General features: G+C 34.5%; 3 protein-coding genes and 2 long non-coding RNA genes across 9 annotated transcripts; 3 read left to right on the plus strand and 2 right to left on the minus strand.

Moving 5' to 3' along the window:
- Positions 1–284: 284 nt before the first annotated feature.
- On the minus strand, positions 285–5,172 carry LOC125581929. Its single transcript, XR_007319709.1, has 3 exons — positions 3,654–5,172; positions 784–3,552; positions 285–526 (listed from the first exon to the last, which is right to left on the minus strand). It is a non-coding gene; the product is annotated as an uncharacterized LOC125581929 (long non-coding RNA).
- Positions 5,173–7,189: 2,017 nt separating this feature from the next.
- Positions 7,190–8,029, plus strand: LOC125582338. Its single transcript, XM_048748981.1, has one exon. The coding sequence runs from the start codon at positions 7,190–7,192 to the stop codon at positions 8,027–8,029; it is 840 nt and encodes a 279-aa protein (XP_048604938.1).
- A 2,550-nt stretch (positions 8,030–10,579) lies between these two features.
- On the plus strand, positions 10,580–13,499 carry LOC106434886 (B3 domain-containing transcription factor NGA4). Of its 3 annotated transcripts, XM_013875734.3 has the most exons (3): positions 11,581–11,981; positions 12,145–12,254; positions 12,408–13,499. In XM_013875734.3, exon 3 carries the CDS (start codon positions 12,410–12,412, stop codon positions 13,427–13,429), a length of 1,020 nt encoding a protein of 339 aa, XP_013731188.1. In that variant the 5' UTR covers positions 11,581–11,981; positions 12,145–12,254; positions 12,408–12,409; the 3' UTR covers positions 13,430–13,499. The 3 variants fall into 3 exon arrangements, with proteins under 3 accessions (XP_048604118.1, XP_013731188.1, XP_048604117.1); XM_048748161.1 differs by lacking the exon at positions 12,145–12,254 and having other exon boundaries at positions 10,580–11,981; XM_048748160.1 differs by lacking the exon at positions 11,581–11,981 and having other exon boundaries at positions 12,009–12,254.
- Positions 13,500–14,975: 1,476 nt separating this feature from the next.
- Positions 14,976–15,404, minus strand: LOC106434881 (secreted RxLR effector protein 161-like). Its single transcript, XM_013875730.1, has one exon. The coding sequence runs from the start codon at positions 15,402–15,404 to the stop codon at positions 14,976–14,978; it is 429 nt and encodes a 142-aa protein (XP_013731184.1).
- Positions 15,405–16,484: 1,080 nt separating this feature from the next.
- LOC106390160 lies at positions 16,485–20,326 on the plus strand. 3 transcript variants are annotated; one of them, XR_007319712.1, is made up of 4 exons: positions 16,485–16,927; positions 17,329–17,476; positions 17,557–19,855; positions 20,006–20,326. It is a non-coding gene; the product is annotated as an uncharacterized LOC106390160 (long non-coding RNA). The 3 variants fall into 3 exon arrangements; XR_007319713.1 differs by having other exon boundaries at positions 16,486–16,927; positions 17,320–17,476; positions 17,578–19,855; XR_007319711.1 differs by having other exon boundaries at positions 16,486–16,927; positions 17,578–19,855.
- Positions 20,327–20,913: the final 587 nt, after the last annotated feature.

Genomic DNA, 20,913 nt, shown 5'->3' on the forward strand with positions numbered 1-20,913 from the left:
TTGTTTTTTGTCATAGAATACCTTTTTGTAACTCAGTTTTTTTTTGGATTTTTGAACATTTAATAGCAATTTTTTTGTGCCATTGAATATTATAATACAGCGTTTTACTTGTGCTATGACGTTTATATTCTAGGTAATACTGAATAGCTAATATTTTCTATATTGACACATTTTTCGGTTTGATTTACTAATTTTGTTTTTTTATGGGATATAGAATTGGAAAATATTGTAAAAAAAAAAATTAAAAAATAGAATTTTTAGTAATTGTAACCAGACTAGAAATATGCAAAAAGCACTATAATGTACCAAAAACTAAACCGGGTTTAAAATCTAAATCTAACAAAAAAAAACCAAAAATATCCCTATAACTCCTTCGCACCGCCTCCTCCGCACGTCTCCCTCGCTCTGCCTCCTCCGCCGCCACAACCTCCATCTATGAAACTCCTCCGTCGTTGCTTATTCTTCTGCTTCCGCCTCTTCTCTCTGTCTGCTGATGTTCTTCATCTTCTTCATCTTCTGCTTATCCCTGAAACCCAGTTTTCAAAACATAAACAGAAAAAGATTCAAACTTTCATGGAAAATTCTTTTAATCAACTTCATTTACCAAAAAAAGAGCCGAAATCAGAATCAAGAGAGAGAGAGAGAGAGAGAGAGATATTACGAGAACCTCTTCATCATCATTCACTACCTCTAAAAAATGAATCAAAAGGACCAAATCGATCAAAAGGACGGACTAGAGATTACGAATCTAAACCCTAATTGGAGCCCCGATGAGGAACTTACTCGATGGCTTAGTCGATGTCAGATTCTGTTTTGATTGGAGATTCTCTTGGGCTCGAGACATGAACCAACGAGGTGAGAAGTGGAGTCCTTCGTAAAAGATGGAGGGTTTATTCCAGAGTAGGAGAAAAGATGGAGCTACGAATTTATTGTAGGTGATTCGGGAAGTGGGTTTGGCGCTGTGATGTCGTCGGAGAAGAGGTATCGGCGGCGAGAAGGTTTGCTGGAGATGGGTCAACGAGGCGAAGGTACGAGCATAAGCTGCCATGAGTAAAGCTCAGAACTTTACAAAGAAAGGTTCGAATTCAAACGGTGTAAGACTCAAACTCGACGATTCAGAGGTGGTTTCTTGATTAGAGTAGAGATTTTTCTTTCAGGTTTTCGGTAGAAGATGAGAGGAGCAGAGATCGAGAGAGAGAAAACCCATTAAAAAAAAGAAGCAAATGTTTATGTCCCTTAGATTAAATTCATCAACGGTTAAGATTACAAAAAGAAGTTATCCCCACTTTCTTGTATAAGCCAATAGAAAAGAATCACTAGGATTGCTATTAAAAAGAAGAAGAATAATGTAAAAGGAGGTGAGATAGACGGCTGTGATATAATAACCGGTAATCTCTGCCCTTCTCAACCAATGAGAAAGAAGTTTACGGATTGACACTTACTTTTAGTGTTTCTTTTGTGTTTTGATTATCATGTTGTTTAGTTTTATTATTAAAGTGCATAATCTATAGAAAGTAATAAAAATTGCAATTTAAATTTCGAGATTCTAAATAAAAGCTTAGACATGTTGAATAATTACAAGTTTTTGATGGTTATATTCTGAATAAGTATATAATTTGAGTCTTAGAATATACTTGAATCTGTGACAAAAAAAAATAATATATATATATATATATATATATATACTTGAATTTAAATTTAAACTTTCTATTATAATTCTTTATGATTTAGGGATTTAGAGTTTTGAAAGTATAAGGGTTAGAGTTGTATATAAAGGTTTGTTATTAAGATTTAGATTTGATGTTTGTTGAATTTTTGGGAATATGGTTTGGGTTTTGGGAGTAGAGTTTGGGGGTCAGGGGATAGGATTTGGGGTTTAATACTAAAGTTCATAGTTAAGTTTCCAAAAATATAGTTTAGATTCAAAGTTTAGATTTATGATATAAAGTTTAAAGTTTATATCTAAAGTTTTAAGTTTGAAGTATATTTAGAGTTTGGAGAATAAGGTTTGGGATTAAGTTTTGGGGTTTGGGATTAAGTTTTGGGGTTTAAGGTTTATAGTTTACATTTAAAGTATAGATTTTAGATTAAAGGTTTCTGCTTATAGTTTAGGATTTAAAGTTTAATATTTTTTAAAAAATTATGTTTTGTTATTTCTAATTTAGTTTAAGATTTATGTTTTGGAATTTATAGATTAAAATTAAAAAGACTAAATTACGACTTAAATTTTAAAATCTTCTAATTAATACTACCATTATTGACTATTAGTTTATATAGTTGTAGTTAAGTTTAAAGTATGTGGTTTAAGGTTTGTGATAATATAATAGTGGTTAAGATAGATATTTGAAAATAAAACAAATAAAGTTATAGTTTATATAAGGAATAGGGTTTAGTTTAGTAATAACCTAATAATATTATCTGTAGAGATTATATTCATGACTTTGTATATACCGTTGGAATTTGGGGTTTAGAGTATTGCATTTAGGTTGCGGTTTTAAGATTTAGAGTTATATTATGAAAAGACTGAAGTTTAAAGCTCATATTTAGGGTTTAAAAACATGTTTAGGGTTTAGGGTTTTGCTTTTTTTTTTCAAAAACCACAAAAAACAAAAAAAAAAATTTTAATAAATCTGAATGTGCTTACAAAATTTTAACCGGTTCCAAAATTGGTTTACAAAATTATATTTGGTTTAAACATTTTGTTTACTTCTTCATTTTACGCTTGCCTTAAAACAAAAGTTCATCACTTTTAACCTTGGTTTGATCCAAGTCCATGAACTGAGCTCAAAATTATATTCAATAAACTTATAAAACATATATTTTACATAGAATCTTTTCAAGTCTTACACTTATCATCTTCACTTCCAGACACAAGCATCTTGTTAATGTTCAATGTATCTCAGACATGAAAGAAAGACTGCAACTTCACAGGCAATGTATCTATCACTCAAGCAACAAGATGACAGAGAGGACCAACCATCGAATACACCACAAAAGGTCACATCCTCAGACATAAAATCCAACAAACGCAAGCACAACGCCACTCTTTATACAGCTAGAAATACAAAGGAGAGAGAGAGCGAGAGAAGGAAGAACTCACTTCCCACACAATCATGGCGCCCTGGTTGATACCCCTACGTTTTTGTTGAGTGAAAATGTAAGAGCTCCTGCTCTTACCGCTGGTGATGATACGATTTGGTATATAGGCCAAGGTCTGCAGTGAGAGGATGTGGTCTGAAAACGTTCTCTTGGCCCTTTTGCTCACACAACAACCGATCCCAAGATATTGTCGAGGCACAGGCTTTTCTCCATTGCTTCAGCTGCTACACATACTCTTACTACTAGTCGAGACACAAGAGCTTTATCTACACTCTCTAGAGCCTGAGAAATAAGTGTTGTTAAGAGTATATGTATATTCCTACATAGCCATTAAACTGCGGAGCAGCTGCCTCAACTTCAGACATAAGACATAGTCACAAACCCGAAACCTCTGCTTCGTCCTAAGGTGAATGAAAATGGCGATAAGATAGCTTATGATTTCAAGTCACGAACCTACATAACATATAAAGAACCCTTGTCATGTCATGTAATCTTTGCAATGACATTTAGAGCCCGTGTTTTGGGACACCTCAGGAGAATAAAACAAGCATTACCAGTAAATGTTCAAGGAATAAGAAGTAGCAGACTGTGCTGATTAGTACAAGCACTACAAACTCTTGGCCCACATCTTTAGTTGTTAGTGTATGGAAAAAATAAGCCATAGACTGTGTTCATGCTTTGAGGGTTAACACTCAATTGTTTTAATCTTGACTCTCTCCAATCAAGCTGAGCCAAAAGAAAAGAGTCTTACCTCAGAGGAACCAAGAACCTTCTTGCAGTAAACTACAGGAGCAGCAACCACATTCATTGTAAACACCCCTGACAGAAAAAAAAAATCAGAAACGTATTTGCCACTGAATAAATATTAAGCACCACAAAGATAGCTAGCATTTGGACCTGCAGCTACAGCACCGACATCACAGGTTACAAGAGCAAGATTAGGCTTCTTCCCTGACGCCCGAAATCCAGCATACATACCAGCAGCTGTAACTCCACCAGCTACCTAAACAAACAAGAAAGATTCAATCTTTCAAACTTTTAACAGAATCAAGAAGATCTCTCTACCTGTTTCCACGAGCCTTCAGGTAGAGATATTGGAGCTGTCTTATATGTTACCAGACGCCTCTTCTGTGGTTGTTGCCACTTTGAACACTCTCAATTCTCGCCGATGAGACGCCATAAAGCTCTGAGACATGGAAAAAAACTCGAAAGTGTTAAACTTGATTGTTTATCGGTGACCAATCACGCGCAGAGGGTAAAGGGGTTGCTCGAAAGAGAGGGATAGAGAAAGAAGAGACCTTTGGAGTGAAGAAATGGGGAAGCTTGAGGACAGAGGAGTGGATATGATAACACAAATTCATCTTCTTTCTTGAGAACAATCCTCGAGCTCGAATTGTCGTAGCCAGTGGAGGAGGGAGAATGAGAGTGTGAATCTAGAGAAGATGGTGGTGAAGAGCGACAGAGGAAGGCGGAGGAGTAATTACAGAAGGCGGATTAGGGTTCCTAAGTTTCGATTTTGAACAAGGTGACGATGGTGTTTTCGATTAGAGAAGAACCCAGTTCGTTCATCTTTTACAAAAACTAGTCTGAGGTTTACAACTGAAGCAGATGGAAGAAGAAGGTAGATCGATTCAAGTAAAAAAAAAAAATTTGTGTCGTGAGTGAGAACAAAAAAAAAAAGCTGAAAATTGGCCAAGTGTTTTACTCTAAAATCACTTTTCAGCTAAAGTATTGGTTTTCATGTTCCCGCTTAATGAAATTTTTTACTAGCGCGATTTTAATGCTACAATAGAGTTGTGATCCGATTTTAACACTTTTGGTAGCAGTTTGTGAAATCGTGCTATCGCGAACTGCTACTGATACTCATATTTCTTGTAGTGTATTTCTAACTTTAAGGTTTAATTTCAAATTAAAAATTATATATATATATGAAACTACTAAAATTTAAAACTATACCATCTTTTCTTCAAATATACTATTTATATTTTTTAACAGGTTCAGAAATAATTTGAGATGTCATTGTTTAAAACATATATACAGGCTCATAGATAATAAAAAAAAATTTCAAAACTGAATATTCCCACGTAACTGTGAAAAAATTTAAAATTGAAACATTTTTTTATTTTTAACTGAAACACTTGTTGTATTGTAACTAGGGGTGGGAAAAATATTTGTAAATTTTGATTTGATTCGTTATTCGTTTTGATTCGATATGAAAAATTTGGATATCCTTAACTTAGTGAATCAAAGCAAATACTAAAATTTAATATCCGTCAACGACGGAGCAAATCACAAATACTAATATATTCACAACGGGTATCCAATCTGCTATATACATATATATGTATATAATTATATATATTATATAATTTTATATCTCTATATAAGTTTTTTAATATTTTTATTCACAAGATTAATTATTTAGTTATTAAATTTTTTAAGAGTATGTAGTTTTTAAAAGTTTTGTAATGAAATATTATATTATATGTCAGATTTTCTTCTTTTTTTTTAATTTTTTAACTTTTTATTGTAATTTTATTTTTATGGACTGAATCAGATATCTGGTAAAAATAAGGATTTTTCAGATATCTGGTGTTTTGGATATCTGAAAAATCACAGATCGAATCGAATCACAAATCAATTATCCCTACGGAGCGGAGCGGATCACGGATATCTGCTCTGTGCCACCCCTAATTGTACACCTACATAATCTTTATACTGTAACTAAAATAGACAGAGAAAAACACCGCATAACAATAATTGTTTTGTATAAAAGTATGTTTATTATGATTTTCATATACTGTATATTACTATATATGCATGAAGACTGTAATCTTTTCACAAGTAAAAAAAAACTATGATTTGATTAATTATACTTCACATCTTTAAAATTTTGTATAGAAATTTTCAGATTAAGTGCTGCAAAATAAATAAATATAAAAAATATTTTAATAACATGTAAATGAAAACTAGAAAACCAAAAGATAAACTGAAATATTTAATATTTGACTGCAATATACTTATTCTAAATATTCATGGATTTATTAAAATGGAAATTTTCATAAAGTATCTCAACTAAATTTTGCTACTTTTTAATATACAAGCTTTTTCGTTTAATACTTCAACTAATCATTTTATTTATTTTAATACACTAACTTTTAAAATTTTATCATTTTGATATTCAAACTATGCACATTTTAATCAAAATATCATTAAATTTCAAACGAAATTCAAAGATTATCCAAAGTACAAAACAATCTTTAAAAATCTAATTTTATTTTTATTTTATGAAGAGATAAAAGAAACTAAATTATGGGTAACTTTAAATTTTTAATTTAATTTTTAAATTTAAATTATATTTTTTTCTGAAACTTAAAACTAATTTATTTTTCATTCAGAATTAAGTTTTCTATAAATTAGAATTTCATCAAATATTTAGTTACTTTTTAAAGAAAACTTAAATTAATTAGAAACTTTTTAAGATTTGATTTTAAATTATATAGATTTTTTAAATTTTGACTGAAATTTATTAATATTTTGATTTAAATAAATATAGTTTGAGTATTAAAATAAAAACTATTTGAAAAACTAGTTTATTAAAATGAACAAACATGATTAGTCGAATATTAAATTGGATAGCAAAAATATGAATATTATAGATCTTAACAAAAGTTAGTTGAGATGAAATATTTTTATGGAGTTTTCTTATTAAAAACTTACATAAAGTCATACATGCATTGACTTTTTTTTTTGTGCAATACATGCATTGATTTGTACATATATTTCCTAATGTTAAAATGCTTTGTTGTTATTTGATGTTGATGTATTGCAAAACTTCGGAGTTTGGAACACAAAACATGGACACCCGTAGAAACCCATACCTACTTTCTATTTGAGTTTTGTAGTAATTCAATAATCAGATATATTAGTTATATTTTCTTACATAAAGATTAATTAGCGATCTCGGCTCTAAATTTTTCTTCTCAATATATATGTTATTAGGAATGAATGAGATAATCCATGCCTAATAACATATATATGCACCACTCTGAACATTCCAGTCATCTTCTAAACTACATATACTACTCCAATGGCTGAATTCAGAGATAGTCTCCAGCAACTAGGTGTTTTCGACCTCAGATTCAATGGACCTCTTTACACCTGGACCAATTCCTGCCCTGTCTCCCCCATAGCTAAGAAACTAGACCGTTTACTCATAAACAACCACATCCTCTCCATCTTCCCTAATGCTTTCGCCTCCTTCCTCCCTCCCTTGCCCTATGACCATTCTCCTTGCCTTACTGACCTTGCATTTCAACTCCCTAAAGTAGGAACCCAGCCTTTTAGATTTCTGAACTACTTGACTAAACACCCGACCTTTCTCCAAGTGGTCTCTCTGGCGTGGGCTGGGGCCGGAAGCACTGCAGCAAATCTCACAAGCCTGTGTTGGAAGCTGAAATGCATAAAAAAGGATCTGAGAGCACTAAACAAACAAAATTATTCTAATATTCAGAAAAGAGTGCTAGAGACTAACTGTTTGTTGCAACTTGCGCAGGTTGAATCACTGCAAAATCCCTCTGCGCAGACCTTCCAAATAGAACGTGATCTCCATACTAGGTGGTCTTTCTTAAGGGAAATTGAAGAATGCTTCTTCAGACAGAAATCGCGCATCAACTGGCTGGTAGAGGGGGATCTAAATACCACCTACTTCTTCCAAATCTGTCAAACTAGAGCAAGCTACAATGCAATAAGATCGTTCATCCTTCTCTCAGGAGAAGTTATCTCTGATCCAATAGCAATGAGAGACCATGCGGGTAACCACTTCTTCTCCATCTTAGGCCAACGCTCTCAAGCAACAAACTCTTTGTGCTCGAACCCTGACTGGTTCAATGCTCTATCTCACTTCAGAGTTGCACCTGCTCTTCTCTAGAACATGATTGCGATTCCAACAGGTGAAGAGATTAGAAAGCTGTTTTTCAAACTCAATCCTAACAAAGCTTCAGGTCCAGACGGCCTTACCTCTGCTTTTTCAAAGCCTCGTGGGACATCTTGGGAGAAGAAGTCATTGTTTCTGTCAAGCACTTCTTCTCGCACTGCTTCCTGCCTACATTTGCAAATTCCACAATCCTTACTCTGGTCCCTAAATTCCTGGGAGCATCGAGAATTACTGAGTTTCGACCGATAGCTTGCCTCAACACGATCTACAAAGTCATCTCTCATCTTCTGGTGTCACGGCTGAAGCCTATTCTTGTGGATCTCATCGTTCCAAATCAAACTGCTTTTTTAAAGGACAAGCTTCTCGTTGAGAACACCACCCTAGCAGCAGAATTGGTAAACGGTTACCACAAAAACAAAGGTGTAAGGAGAATAACAATCAAAGTAGACATTTCAAAGGCATTTGACACTCTCTCATGGGACTTCCTACTCAACTGCCTCAGAGCAATGGAGCTTCCTGAACCACTTCTCACTTGGCTAAAGGTCTGTATTTGCACACCGTCCTATATGGTAGCCTATAATGGGTGTGTCAATGGTTACTTCAAAGGCAAACGAGGATTAAGGCAAGGGGACCCACTCTCTCCATATCTTTTTGTTGTAGTAATGAACTGCCTATCCCAAATGCTAAACAAAGAGGCGGCTGAAGGCTCCTTCTCCTATCATCACCAGTGTTCTCGAACTAAACTAACCCACCTCTGTTTTGCTGACGATCTCCTGATATTCCTAGATGGTTCCCTAGCTTCACTACAAAGGGTTTTGCAGATTCTGAAAGAATTTGAGCTACGGTCTGGACTAGCAGTGAGTATGCAGAAATCATGTTTCTTTTCATCGGGCCTTTTGGCTCCAGAGCTAGGTGGAAGCTATTCAAGCCTCTACAGGAATGCATGGGGGTTCTTTACCTATTCGCTACCTAGGTGTTCCCCTCTGCACTAAGAAGCTCTCTCTACAAAACTGTGAACCTCTCATTCAACAGGTGAATAGTAGATTTACCTCTTGGAGAGTGAAAACTCTCTCTTTTGCTGGTAGGCTACTCCTCATCAAGACGGTTATTGCTGGAATCACCACCTTCTGGTCCTCTGCTTTCATCCTTCCAAAAGCTTGTGTAGCGCGAATCAATTCCCTTTGTGGGTACTACCTGTGGAAAGGTAATTTGGAAGGTCACCATTCAGCAAGAGTCGCATGGTCGGAAGTAACGAAGCCTAAGGAATCAGGAGGTTTAGGAATTCGTGACCTTCTCTCCTGGAACAAGGCAGCTTGCTTAAAGTTTATTTGGCTTATGTTCTTCAAACAAGGCTCCATCTGGGTTGCTTGGTTCCGAACTGAAATATTAAAAGATGATATCAGTAACTTCTGGACAATGAAACCAAACCAATCAATGTCCTGGATGGCTAGAAAATTGTTGAAGATGAGGGACACAATTTACCCTTGGATTCATCTGCGTGTGGGCAATGGAACAGGAACTCGGTTCTGGACAGACAACTGGTCCCCCTATGGGAAGCTGACTAACTACCTCTCTGCAACTGCGACCTCACATCTTGGAATCCCATGGAAGGCTTCTTTAGCTTCGCTTCATAGTAACATCGCTTGGGCTCTTCCTCCTGCAAGATCAGAAAATCAGGTAGAGGTCGCATCTTTCCTAACTACTATAGAACTCCAGGAACATGAAGATCAATATGAATGGCGGATTGGAAACAACTCATCGGATAACTATAGAAGCAGTCAGGTCTATCAGGAGTTGAGAGGCACTCTACCTAGAGTTAATTGGTTCTCTGCGGTTTGAATCAAGAGAGGCATTCCTCGACATTGTTTCCTCACTTGGCTTTTCGTATTGAACAGATGTCCTACAAGAGATAGGCTCATCAGCTGGGGAATTCAAACGCCACCAACTTGTCTCCTCTGTAACTCAGCCTCCGAAAGTAGAGATCACCTACTATTCTCTTGTCCTTTTAGTTTTGGGGTCTGGAGTGCCACTGCGGCTCGATGCTCCCTGCAACCTACAGGTGACTGGACCGCCTCTCTTCTCAATATGCAGACTCTCCCAGCCAAAAGCTTGTCTACTCAACTTGCCCTCTGGTGCTGGCAGGCTTCAATCTATTCTCTCTGGACTGAGAGAAACTCAAGACTTCATAGAAACACTTTTCGCTCGATGGACTCCCTGATCAAGCAGATTGATCACCAAATCAGGAACAAATTATCCTCCCTACGGCCAACTAATCCACGGTTGTCCTCTTGTCTGATGCAGCTTTGGTTTTTCACGTCATAGGGGCTCTTCTCTGATCACCATCACTTCGTATTCTCCGCTGAGGAGGCAACAAAGAAACACTATTAGGTTCTAACTTATGGGTTTATTTTGGTTTGATATATACTGGGCTAGGCCCGTAAGTAACTAAAGGCAGAAGCCTTGTAAACTCTTTTTTTTCATGCATTTATATAAGCAAGCCAAGTTATAAAAAAAATGAATAAGATAATCCATGTGACTTGTTCAGCAGGAAAGGTAATACTAATTACTAAAAAAAGTCAGAATAATACAATTTCTTCATCTCATTTAATATAACTAAGAGGTTGAAAAAAAAAATCTTAATAAGGTACACGTGATTACCTTTTTGACAAATTTAGAAATTAATACATATATGGTTTTAATTGAGATATTCGACTGCCACGTGTTAACATTATAGTCTAAATATCTAAATAAATTTATTGGTTATCACCCGGTAGACAAAACATGGTTATCACCCGAGTATTTTCTAATTTAAACTTGAAACAATCATTAAATATTTAAATTACTATCACATTTTTTGGGAGTATCTTAAACTAGAATAAAACCTTTTTATAATTGCTTTAATTTAAATAATATCACGTTTATAATAAATATTACTACCAATTTTTTGACATTTTTAATTTATTATAAATGCAATATTATTTACAAATAAAAAAATGTAGCAAAATGTATGTTCTCAGTGATACTAGAACAATTGTTTCCAAAGTTTTATTTGAATTAAAGATGTATATATTAAAGAATTCATTCCAAAATCTCATATAAAGTTCACTTGGACTAATTTTTATCTTGTGAATTTATCATTAAATATTTTTCATGGTTATCTCAGATATTTTAATATACATTTATAAATTAATTATATTTATAAGGAGTCATGTATATCTTATAATCTGATACTTATTATTTTCAAAGTATTTTTATTTATTATATATCTAAATGTTATAATTAATTATTCCATGCGTCAGAATATAAGTCAAATAATATCTAGTAAATTTATATTTCAAAGTTACTTTATAGTGTATTATATGTTTATGCACACAAATTAGTTATAATATATGAGTAATTAATTTAATTAGCTAAAAACAACTGGCAAGAGGAAATCAGCAAACAAACATTATAAATACAACTTAAAATTAAAAGATCTGAAATGAATAAAGAGGGAAATAAAGAAAAATACTATTTCTCCAAAAAAAAAAAAAAATATATATATATATATATATAATAATATCAAAAGGAGAGCAAATATTCTAAGAACATTGATACACTTACCTTACATATACACAATATATGTATAGATTTGTATATCTATATAAATAGCTAGAGTCACCCCAAGTCTAGCTAAACTGAAAAGGACAAGAAGCTTTCACATTACCCGAGCCACACCATTCATGGGGCCCTTTTACTCTCTCTAGGAAGTGATCTTCAATCTATCATCGAGAAATTCTCTTAAACCACTATTTTTCCCAACACTTTAAAGTCATCTAGAGAGAGAACGTGAGAGAAAATAAGAGAGATCTCCAACTTGAACTTGAGACACCATTGATTTCATTTTCAGCTTTATAAAATATTTTTGGAGTCAACGAAAATATCTAAGAAGAAGCAAACACCAAGAGTACGTCCGTCTTCTTCTGGATTCTAGGGTTCTATTTGTTCTCCATTTTGATTTTCAATTCACTGATTTGATATATATCGAATTGTTTAATACCCGTTATTATTACAATTGTGGATATGGTTTTATTTCGTTTCTGATCAGTATTATCTCATGTATGTTAAAGGATTTTGTGTTGGGTCATCATCTTGTCAAGAAAATCACTCATCAGATCCATAGAAAAAGGTTGATGACTTTTTGAAAGATCTTGAATTGGTTCATCCTCTTGTCAAAAAGGTCGGGTACTTTTTGAAGATCTTGAACTGAATTTAGTCGTCAATCTTCTCATTAACCCTTTCATAAAAGAAAGCTGGATACTTTTTCAAGATCTAAATATTGGGACATCGTCATTTCAAGAATCCATATAACAAAGTTTGATACTTTTGATAGATATGTCAACGAGGGCGAGCACTCACCAAGAACCAGCAGAGAACGGAGCTAGTGGTTCAGACAACAACAACAACAACAACTTCAACTCGGCGATGAGAGAGCCCATGTTCGAGAAAGTGCTTACACCAAGCGACGTCGGGAAACTAAACCGGCTCGTGATTCCAAAGCAACATGCAGAGAATTACTTCCCGTTAGAGGACAATCAAACCGGCACGCTGTTGGATTTCCAAGACAAAAACGGCAAGATGTGGAGGTTCCGTTACTCGTATTGGAACAGTAGCCAGAGCTACGTGATGACCAAAGGATGGAGCCGTTTTGTCAAAGAGAAGAAACTCAACAACGGAGACACCGTCTCGTTCCACCGTGGCTACGTGCCCAACGACAACGAACCGGAGCAACGAAGGAACATATTGTTCATCGACTGGAGGAATAGATCAGACACAAATCTCTTACACAACATTAATCATCATCACTACCCGACCTTGGGGCCTCCTCCTTATCCAACGGCTAGTTATTATCCTGTGACAGAATATTCCATGCCGCATTACGGGAGGTTTCCATCTTTATATCATAACCAGTTTTTAGGGTATGGTTATGGACCTTATGGTAAAACTGTTACTGGAGGGCGTTACTACGCGGGATCACCATTGGATCATCATCATCGGTGGAATCTTGGTAGATCTGAGCCGTTCGTTTATGACTCCTGTCCTGTTTTTCCAACGACGAGTTTGACTTCGTCCTTGGCGATGTTGCCGTCTTCTTCTCCTTCTCAGCCGCCGCAGGAGGGGACGGCCAAGAAGCTAAGGCTGTTTGGGTTCGACGTAGAGGAGTCTTCTTCTTCAGGGGAGGCACGTGCCGAAATGGGTGTTGCTGGGCACTCTTCATCTTCTCCGGTTGTGATTAGAGATAATGAATCATCATGGAGGTTGCCACGTGGAGAAATGGGTGGATTGTCTTCTTCGGTTGTGAACTTAAGCGATGACGAAAACTATAAAAGGAAAGGGAAGTCTTTAGAATTTTAGACAGATAATTTCATTTATGTTCACCTCCATTTTCTCTAATTACCTTTTATTATAAAGTTTTGAAATTGTACTCTCTGTGCCTATCTCTAGCTAAGCTGACAAAGTTCCATGGTACATTCTAACCTAATGGGGAGTTCCAAAAGCTCTCCCTCTCCCTCTCCCTCTCCCTCTCCCTCTCCCTCTCTCTCTCTCTCTCTCTCTCTCTCTCTCTCTCGCTCTCTCTCTCTCTCTCTCTCTCTCTCTCTCTCTCTCTCTCTCTCTCTCTCTCTCTCTCTCTCTCTCTCTCTCTCTCTCTCTCTCTCTCTCTCTCTCTCTCTCTCTCTCTCTCTCTCTCTCTCTCTCTCTCTCTCTCTCTCTCTCTCTCTCTCTCTCTCTCTCTCTCTCTCTCTCTCTCTCTCTCTCTCTCTCTAACCCATATGGTCCAGTTTGTTTGGTACTGTTGTCTTTGCTTGATTTAAATTTTAATTTCAAGTTACAATATATAAGTTTGAAGAAGAAACACAAAAGATGTGTATATCTTTCATCTTTCTTTTTTTTTTACTTTACCCCAAAAAAGAAAACTTCTACTACCTCTCATTTACTTTGTTAGTTTTTGTTTCGTTAATTGCTTGTAACCGTCAGTCTTTGCGACCGTACGTGTCAGGTTCCGAATTACAAGTTAAAGATTATTTAAGTTAGGGATCTTGTTGATGTCATAAGAACCAATATCATATGCAAATTATTATAAATGCACTCATCATATACTGGAATAGCCCTGATAAAAGCAATAGAAAACAAAACTAGTTTGGGGTTGCAATTATTTATATTAAAAACTATGATTTCAATGCGCGGATCTTCAAAATCAGGCTATGTCAGGACTAGCTTTCTTTAATCTAGTCGATCGTCAAATCTGCTACGAAACAAAGAATTATAAATCTGTTAGGAAACAAGGACCACTTTTCTTATTAGCTTTAGATACTACTCAAAATTAAAGCTCTCAATGTTTCTTTCTTAGATCTTTTGGAACACTTTTCCATTAGACCTATATTTATATGAAAGACAATTCCTTTTAACATGTAGGATATGGAAAACACAAACCTAACCTAAATAAAAACTTCATTTTCCTATTTCTAGGTTTCTTTATTGTGTATATTTTAACATATTAAACATCTAATAATATGTTAAGTTTCCACAAGCTTGAAATTATCCAACATTCACCCCCTTAATTCCAACTTGAATTAGGGAGATCAATTTCTTGAACTCCGATTAAGCTCCTCATTTGCTTGAACATAATCCTTGCTAATGGCTTGGTAAGGATGTCGGCCTTCTGCTCAACACCCGGCACATGCTCCACTTCGATCTGTCCATTCTCCACACACTCACGAATGAAGTGATACTTCTTGAGTACATGTTTACTCCTTCCATAGAAAACTGGATTCTTCGTTAGAGCAATGGCTGATTTGTTGTCGATCCTAAGCTTGACCTTGTCGCCTTATTTGCTTAGTATCTCACTCAACAATTCCTTGATCCATATAGCTTGCTTCGCTGCTTCTGTTGCTGCCATGAACTATGCTTCGCATGATGACAATGCAACCATTTGCTGCTTCTGCGATGTCCAAGTGATTAGTGATGAACCGTAGTAGAATGCATGTCCTAACGTGCTCCTCACATCATCGAGATCAATGTTGTGACTGTTGTCACTATAACCAACAACACTCCTTGGCCCATCTCTCTTGAAGAACAGACCAAAGTTTGTTGTTCCTTTCACATACCGCAATATGTGTTTGATGGTTTGTCCGTGAGAGTCTCTCGGATTGTGCATGTATCTGCTAAGAACACCTACTGCGTAACACAGGTCGGGTCTTGTGTGAAACAGATACCTCAAACATCCTATGATTCTTCTGAACTCGGTAGCATCTATCTCTCGTTCATCTTCAGCTTTTGAGATCTTCAAATTCACCTCCATTGGAATTTGAGTTGCGTTACACGCTTCCATCTTTGTGTCACATAGGATTCCTTGAGCATACCTCTCTTGCTTTATTATGATTTCGTCTGCTCCTTGAATCACCTCTATGATCCAAAGATCCAAAGAGATTTGTTATTGAAACTCCATTGATATCTATCTATTTATCTAATGCAGTTTTTATACCTTATTGATGTTATGAATTGTTTGACCATGTCTGAGTAGTTCTCTTGTTAGATTTTAGGGTTTAAATAGGTTATGAGGGATTAGCCCCAACTATAGATTGCTAAGTTGTGATATTCATCATTAGGATTGTCATTAATGTCTGTCTCTAGATTAGCTACCTAGAACTTGCCCTACGAATTGTAAACATAAGCGACAGCTTGCATCTCACCCTGAATCCATCATAACTGAGCTGAGACTTGCTCGAATAAGCGAGAGCTGATCTAGTAAGCTTAGTGAGCATATTCAATCTGCGCATTAACGCTTGACCAAGAGCATCGATCGATATTCCTATCGAATAATCGGTCGACGTTTCAATAAGTGTATCGATCGATATTCCTATTGAATAATCGATCGACACTGGTCAATAGACAAACCTAGAAAGCGAAAGCCTAAGGGTTTGTTATTAAGTGTTGAGCTCTATAATATCATGCATACAGCTTATTAGGCATATGTAGGATTATGATTCTGATTACCTGAATAAAAACCCTAAGTCTAGCTATTTTGATTTAAGTACCAAAACCCCAATCAATCAATCGAGCAATTACTTGCTCACAAACTTGCAACTTTAAATTTAAATCATTAAACAACCTAGCTTAACAATTCTGATTAGACACTACAGGAAATGTGAGTATTAATAGCATCATATTATAGCGTTTATGATAATTTTACTATTGTATATCAATACTTGACTTTTTTATAGCGTTTATCAATTTAAAACGCTATATTTGTTATCGCGGGAAAATAAAAAATTTAACCGCGTTAATTTGCTAAATGTAGGCGTTTTAACGATTCAAAATTAAATGCTATCGTAAAGTAAAATATCTCTAATTTAATCAAAAAATAAGTATTCTTTTCTACTTTAGTCTTTCTTTCTTTGACTTATAAACAAAATAGTTTAATTTTTATTTTTATTTTCTTTCATTTCTCTTTGTTCTCCGTACGAAGAAAACAAAGTAGTCTCAGATTCAATCTGCTTGGCTTTCCTCAAATTCTCAGATTTGATCTCTAGCCACTGTCGATTGAAGCTTCACCACCACACTCTTTTTGAAACCGTCGCTCATCACCACCATCTCCATCCCTCTCATCCGCCATCTCTCTCTCTCTCTGATTTTGTTTTGATTTTACAGGAAGGTGGGTCGTGAGCAACTAGAGATTTCCGCCTCGCCGCTGCTAGGATGCTATAGTCACTGCCAACACCTCACTCTCATTCTCTCCCTTCTCCGGTGGTGGCGTCAATTCGAGCTCGATGATTGTTCTCAAGAAAGAAGATGAATTCGCGTTACCATACTCACTCCTCCTTCCTCAAGCTTCCTCATTTCTTCAGGCCAAAGGTCAGCCCTTTACCCTTTGCGTGTGATTGGTCACCAATAAACAGAAGTTTGACACTTTCGAGTTTTTTTTTCATGTCTCAGAGCTTTGTTTGCTTATGTAGAATGATTAATATGATTCTGTTAAGTTTAAGACAATTTCGAAATTAATCTGAGCTGTATAGGATCCGAGTTTCATTTGATCAGTTTCTGTCTTTCTGATAGTGTAAACTTTTCATCAAAACTGTTCTTTTTTTAAAATCAAAAACCTGCAATGATTATGTCTTGTGTTTATTTCTTAGTGTCTGTTTCTTGTAGAACTTGTTACTTTCCTTAGATATCTTGGAAACGTTTGAAGCGGTTGATATTATGTGCTGTGTTTATTTCTTAGATGTCGGTTTCATTATGGTTATTAGTTTTTGCAGTGGGTGAGTTGATTTGGGATAGCCTTGCAAATAACGTCATTGAAGAGCTCCATGCATCACTCTGCAAAGATGGATTGCTGAAAGATTGCAAGAGTCTGTAAAATCTTTCTCTGCATAACAATCCATTTCAATGGATGAGTTTCAGCTGGTAAGTAGTTTTATTCTGCAACCTCAAAGAACAAGCTTGTGATTGTATTGTTGTGTGTAACATTGTTGTGTGTAACATAGCAATGGTGTAAATGTATATAGATAGAAGGGCTGGACCTTGAAGACTGTCCTGAAAAAGAGCCTCTTGGTCATGGGTTCTATGCATACTTCACTATAGCAACAAGGATAACATTACCAGATTTCATCACCGAGTTTATCTGTTGTATTTTGCAATGAGTTCCTGTGTTTCATGGATTGATTTTGTGTGTTTTGAATCTTTAATGAAAAAACTTAAGGTATTCTATGCTTTAGTTGTGTTTTATTAGAGTAAATTTTATTTATTAATCTTAAATATACCCTAAAAAGGATAAAAATGATAATTTGAGTTTTGATAAAAAAAATATTTTTATATATAATATTTTTAGAGGTGTATATCCTAAACACTAAACCCCAAAACTTAATTCCAAACCTTATATCAAATTTCAAACCATAAACCCAAAATTTAACCTCAAATCAAATCCAAAATCTAATCATAAATCTAAATTCTAAACCTCAAACACTAAATCTTAAAAATTTGATTTATAAAGAACATTTTTTTATGATTGTTCAATAAATTTGAAATATCATAATAAAATAAAGATTATGTTATATCAAATCTCTACATCACATCAAAATTATATTTATTGGTGATTTACTTGTGTTATTACAGTGAATTATATTTATTAATGATTTTAAAAGCAACAAAAAAAACTTTTTTTATCTTAATATGATAAAGAGAAAATCCAACACTAATAATAAATTAGAAAAAACAAAAAAATTACCTTAAGTTCTAAACCCTAAACATGCCCTAAACCCTAACTACATATTTCAAATCCTATATCTTGAATTTCATTTTATACGTATATCTTCAACTTTAAACATTTTAATCCAAACACTCAGATTATATATCATACAGAAATATTCAAGTTTAAACATTATAATACAAAACCTACATATATCCATAGCCCTACTTATACTCCAAACCCTATATCATATTTCAAACTCTATACAAAAAGTATTAAATCATAACATTTTAAATTTATAACACCTTTTTATACTAAATTATGAAGTTATACAAACTATAAAATCTAAATAAAATCAATATATTCATAATATAACTTCAATCTCTAAACTCCAAACCACATACCTCATATTGACTTATATCACATAAAACATTAAATCTTAATTTTTAATCAATCACACAATTTGAAAATTTAAATACAAAATACGGATTAAAAGTTTTAAATTATGATATCAAATTATTTAAAGTTTAAATAATTTTACAATAATTATAAATAAAAAAGAAGATAAATTGTACTATTTTTTTTTGAGCCATTGATTGATTTTTAAATCAAAGGTCCAAAATCAATCTCCTATCTATCTTCACCTTTGTTTTCTATTGATTATGCGCGGATCACCCTCTGCACCGTTAGATCATACTGAATCAACGCTTGAGATTTGTTTTTTTTTTTCCAATTATTTTCTGAGAACAGATCGCGTTCGAGAGAGACAGAGGTCAAAAAAAAAGAGAAAGAGGCGACTGGGTAAGCTGTGCTCGAAGCCCTAGCAAACCTCGGCCTCCTTCTCTTCTTCTTTCTCGTCGGCCTCCTTCTATTCTTCTTCCTCGTCAGCCTCCTTATCTTCTTCTCTTCTTCTTTCTCTAAACTCTCTGATTTTCGATATATCTCTTCATATTCATGCTAAGAACTGATAGATCTGTGTTGTGGTTGTCGAAATCTGATAGATTAAGGTTCTCTGATTTTGTACTGTGTTTAAACTCTTCATATACTTGCTGTCGATTTGCTGTTAAAAAAAAATCTGATTTGTTTTGACGATTTGGATCTGATTATAATTGAGGACGATCGATCTGTTTCTATTGTGTTGAATCTGATTTTTTTTTTCTATTTTGGTTATTGAATCTAAGTCTGAGACTAAAATCGAAATTTTGAACAAGTCTGATTTGATTAATCTGTTCTGTATTGCTCAAGTTTTGATTTATACTTGTCTTTGGTTGAATTCGAAATTGATCTGAGAAGTGTGGATTTGATTTTCGTTTTGATCTGTTTCTGTTAAAGTCTAAGATTGATCGCTTCTTTTCTATTGTTTCTGTTTCTGATTATCAACTTGTTTCTGATTATCAATCTGATTTATTAAGATTTGAATTTCGTTTCGAGTCTGTCTCTGTTGGCAAGTTGATTGTTTGTTTTCTTTTGAACTTCTTACTGCTGTGTGTTGCTGTATGATCCCTACTTCGCAGTCACATCCACAGGAAAACTTGCTTTTTGTTGCTCAAGAAAATCTGAAAGTCTGGTTTTGGATTCAGCGCCTTGTACAAGTAATGGTAGGTAACCACTGAATTTGTCTCTTACCATCATTTTTATTTGCCTGAGTTCCTACTGAGTTGTTGTTGATCACTGTATTGCTTAAAGAATGGATATTAATCTCTTATTTTCTAAAAAGGATGTTGCTTTGTTTTTGAAAAAAACTACAGGCCAGAACAGAAGCTTGTGAAGGATGGTTTCATCATCAGGAAGCCAACCAAAATCCACTGTCCTGAAGAAATACCGAGAGTCAAAGAAGATTGACAAGTACATGTACCATCATGGTACTACCATGTATCGAACATACAAGGCGACAGAGAAACTCTGATGTATGCTGCAGAGGACTCGATAGGAGGCTTAGTTTAGCTTTAGGTTAATTATGTTTTGGCTAATTTTGTTTTGGTTTAATGTTTTAATTTGTTTATGGTTTAATTTGTTCTTTAGTTATTTGTATACTGATTTCAATTAATAAATAAAATTTTGATTTTAAATTTTCAATTAATTTTCTATTTAATATTGAATTATGAATTATATTTTTAATAAATTTTCAGATAATTAAAAACAAATTAATAACACGAAACATTTGCTATTTTTTCTATTGGAAAAATTAAATTAATTAGTTTTAATAACTGTTGTATCATGTTATTATAAATATTAACAATTGCACACAAACTAACGCTATCGTTGTATAGTTAACTATAGCATAAAAAAACTGCTATTAAAAGTGTCGGACCTATTATAACGAGCGCTGTCAGAAAGGACAAATAAACGCTATTAACTCATAGCGTTTTCCGTCCGCTATTACTACCCTTATTTCTTGTAGTGAGATTTATTATGTTCTCTAGCTCCTTGTGGATTCGATCCCTAAATACTACAACTGAAGCTCTTATTTGAGAGAGTAATTCACTCCTTAGATAGTTTGAGTGATATCAAAGACCTACAGAAAGGTTAGTCGGTTGAAAGGATCAAGGAGTTTTAGTCTTAGAAACAGAGGCTATCGAAAGAAAGAAGAAGAGCCAGAGAATATATTGTAACTGCGGTTAGGTTTGGAAGAGTCAGAAGCTGGCTAAGAGGTGAG

Source organism: Brassica napus, chromosome C2 (assembly GCF_020379485.1).
Source record: "Brassica napus cultivar Da-Ae chromosome C2, Da-Ae, whole genome shotgun sequence".
In the NCBI taxonomy this organism is placed as follows: Eukaryota; Viridiplantae; Streptophyta; class Magnoliopsida; order Brassicales; family Brassicaceae; genus Brassica; species Brassica napus.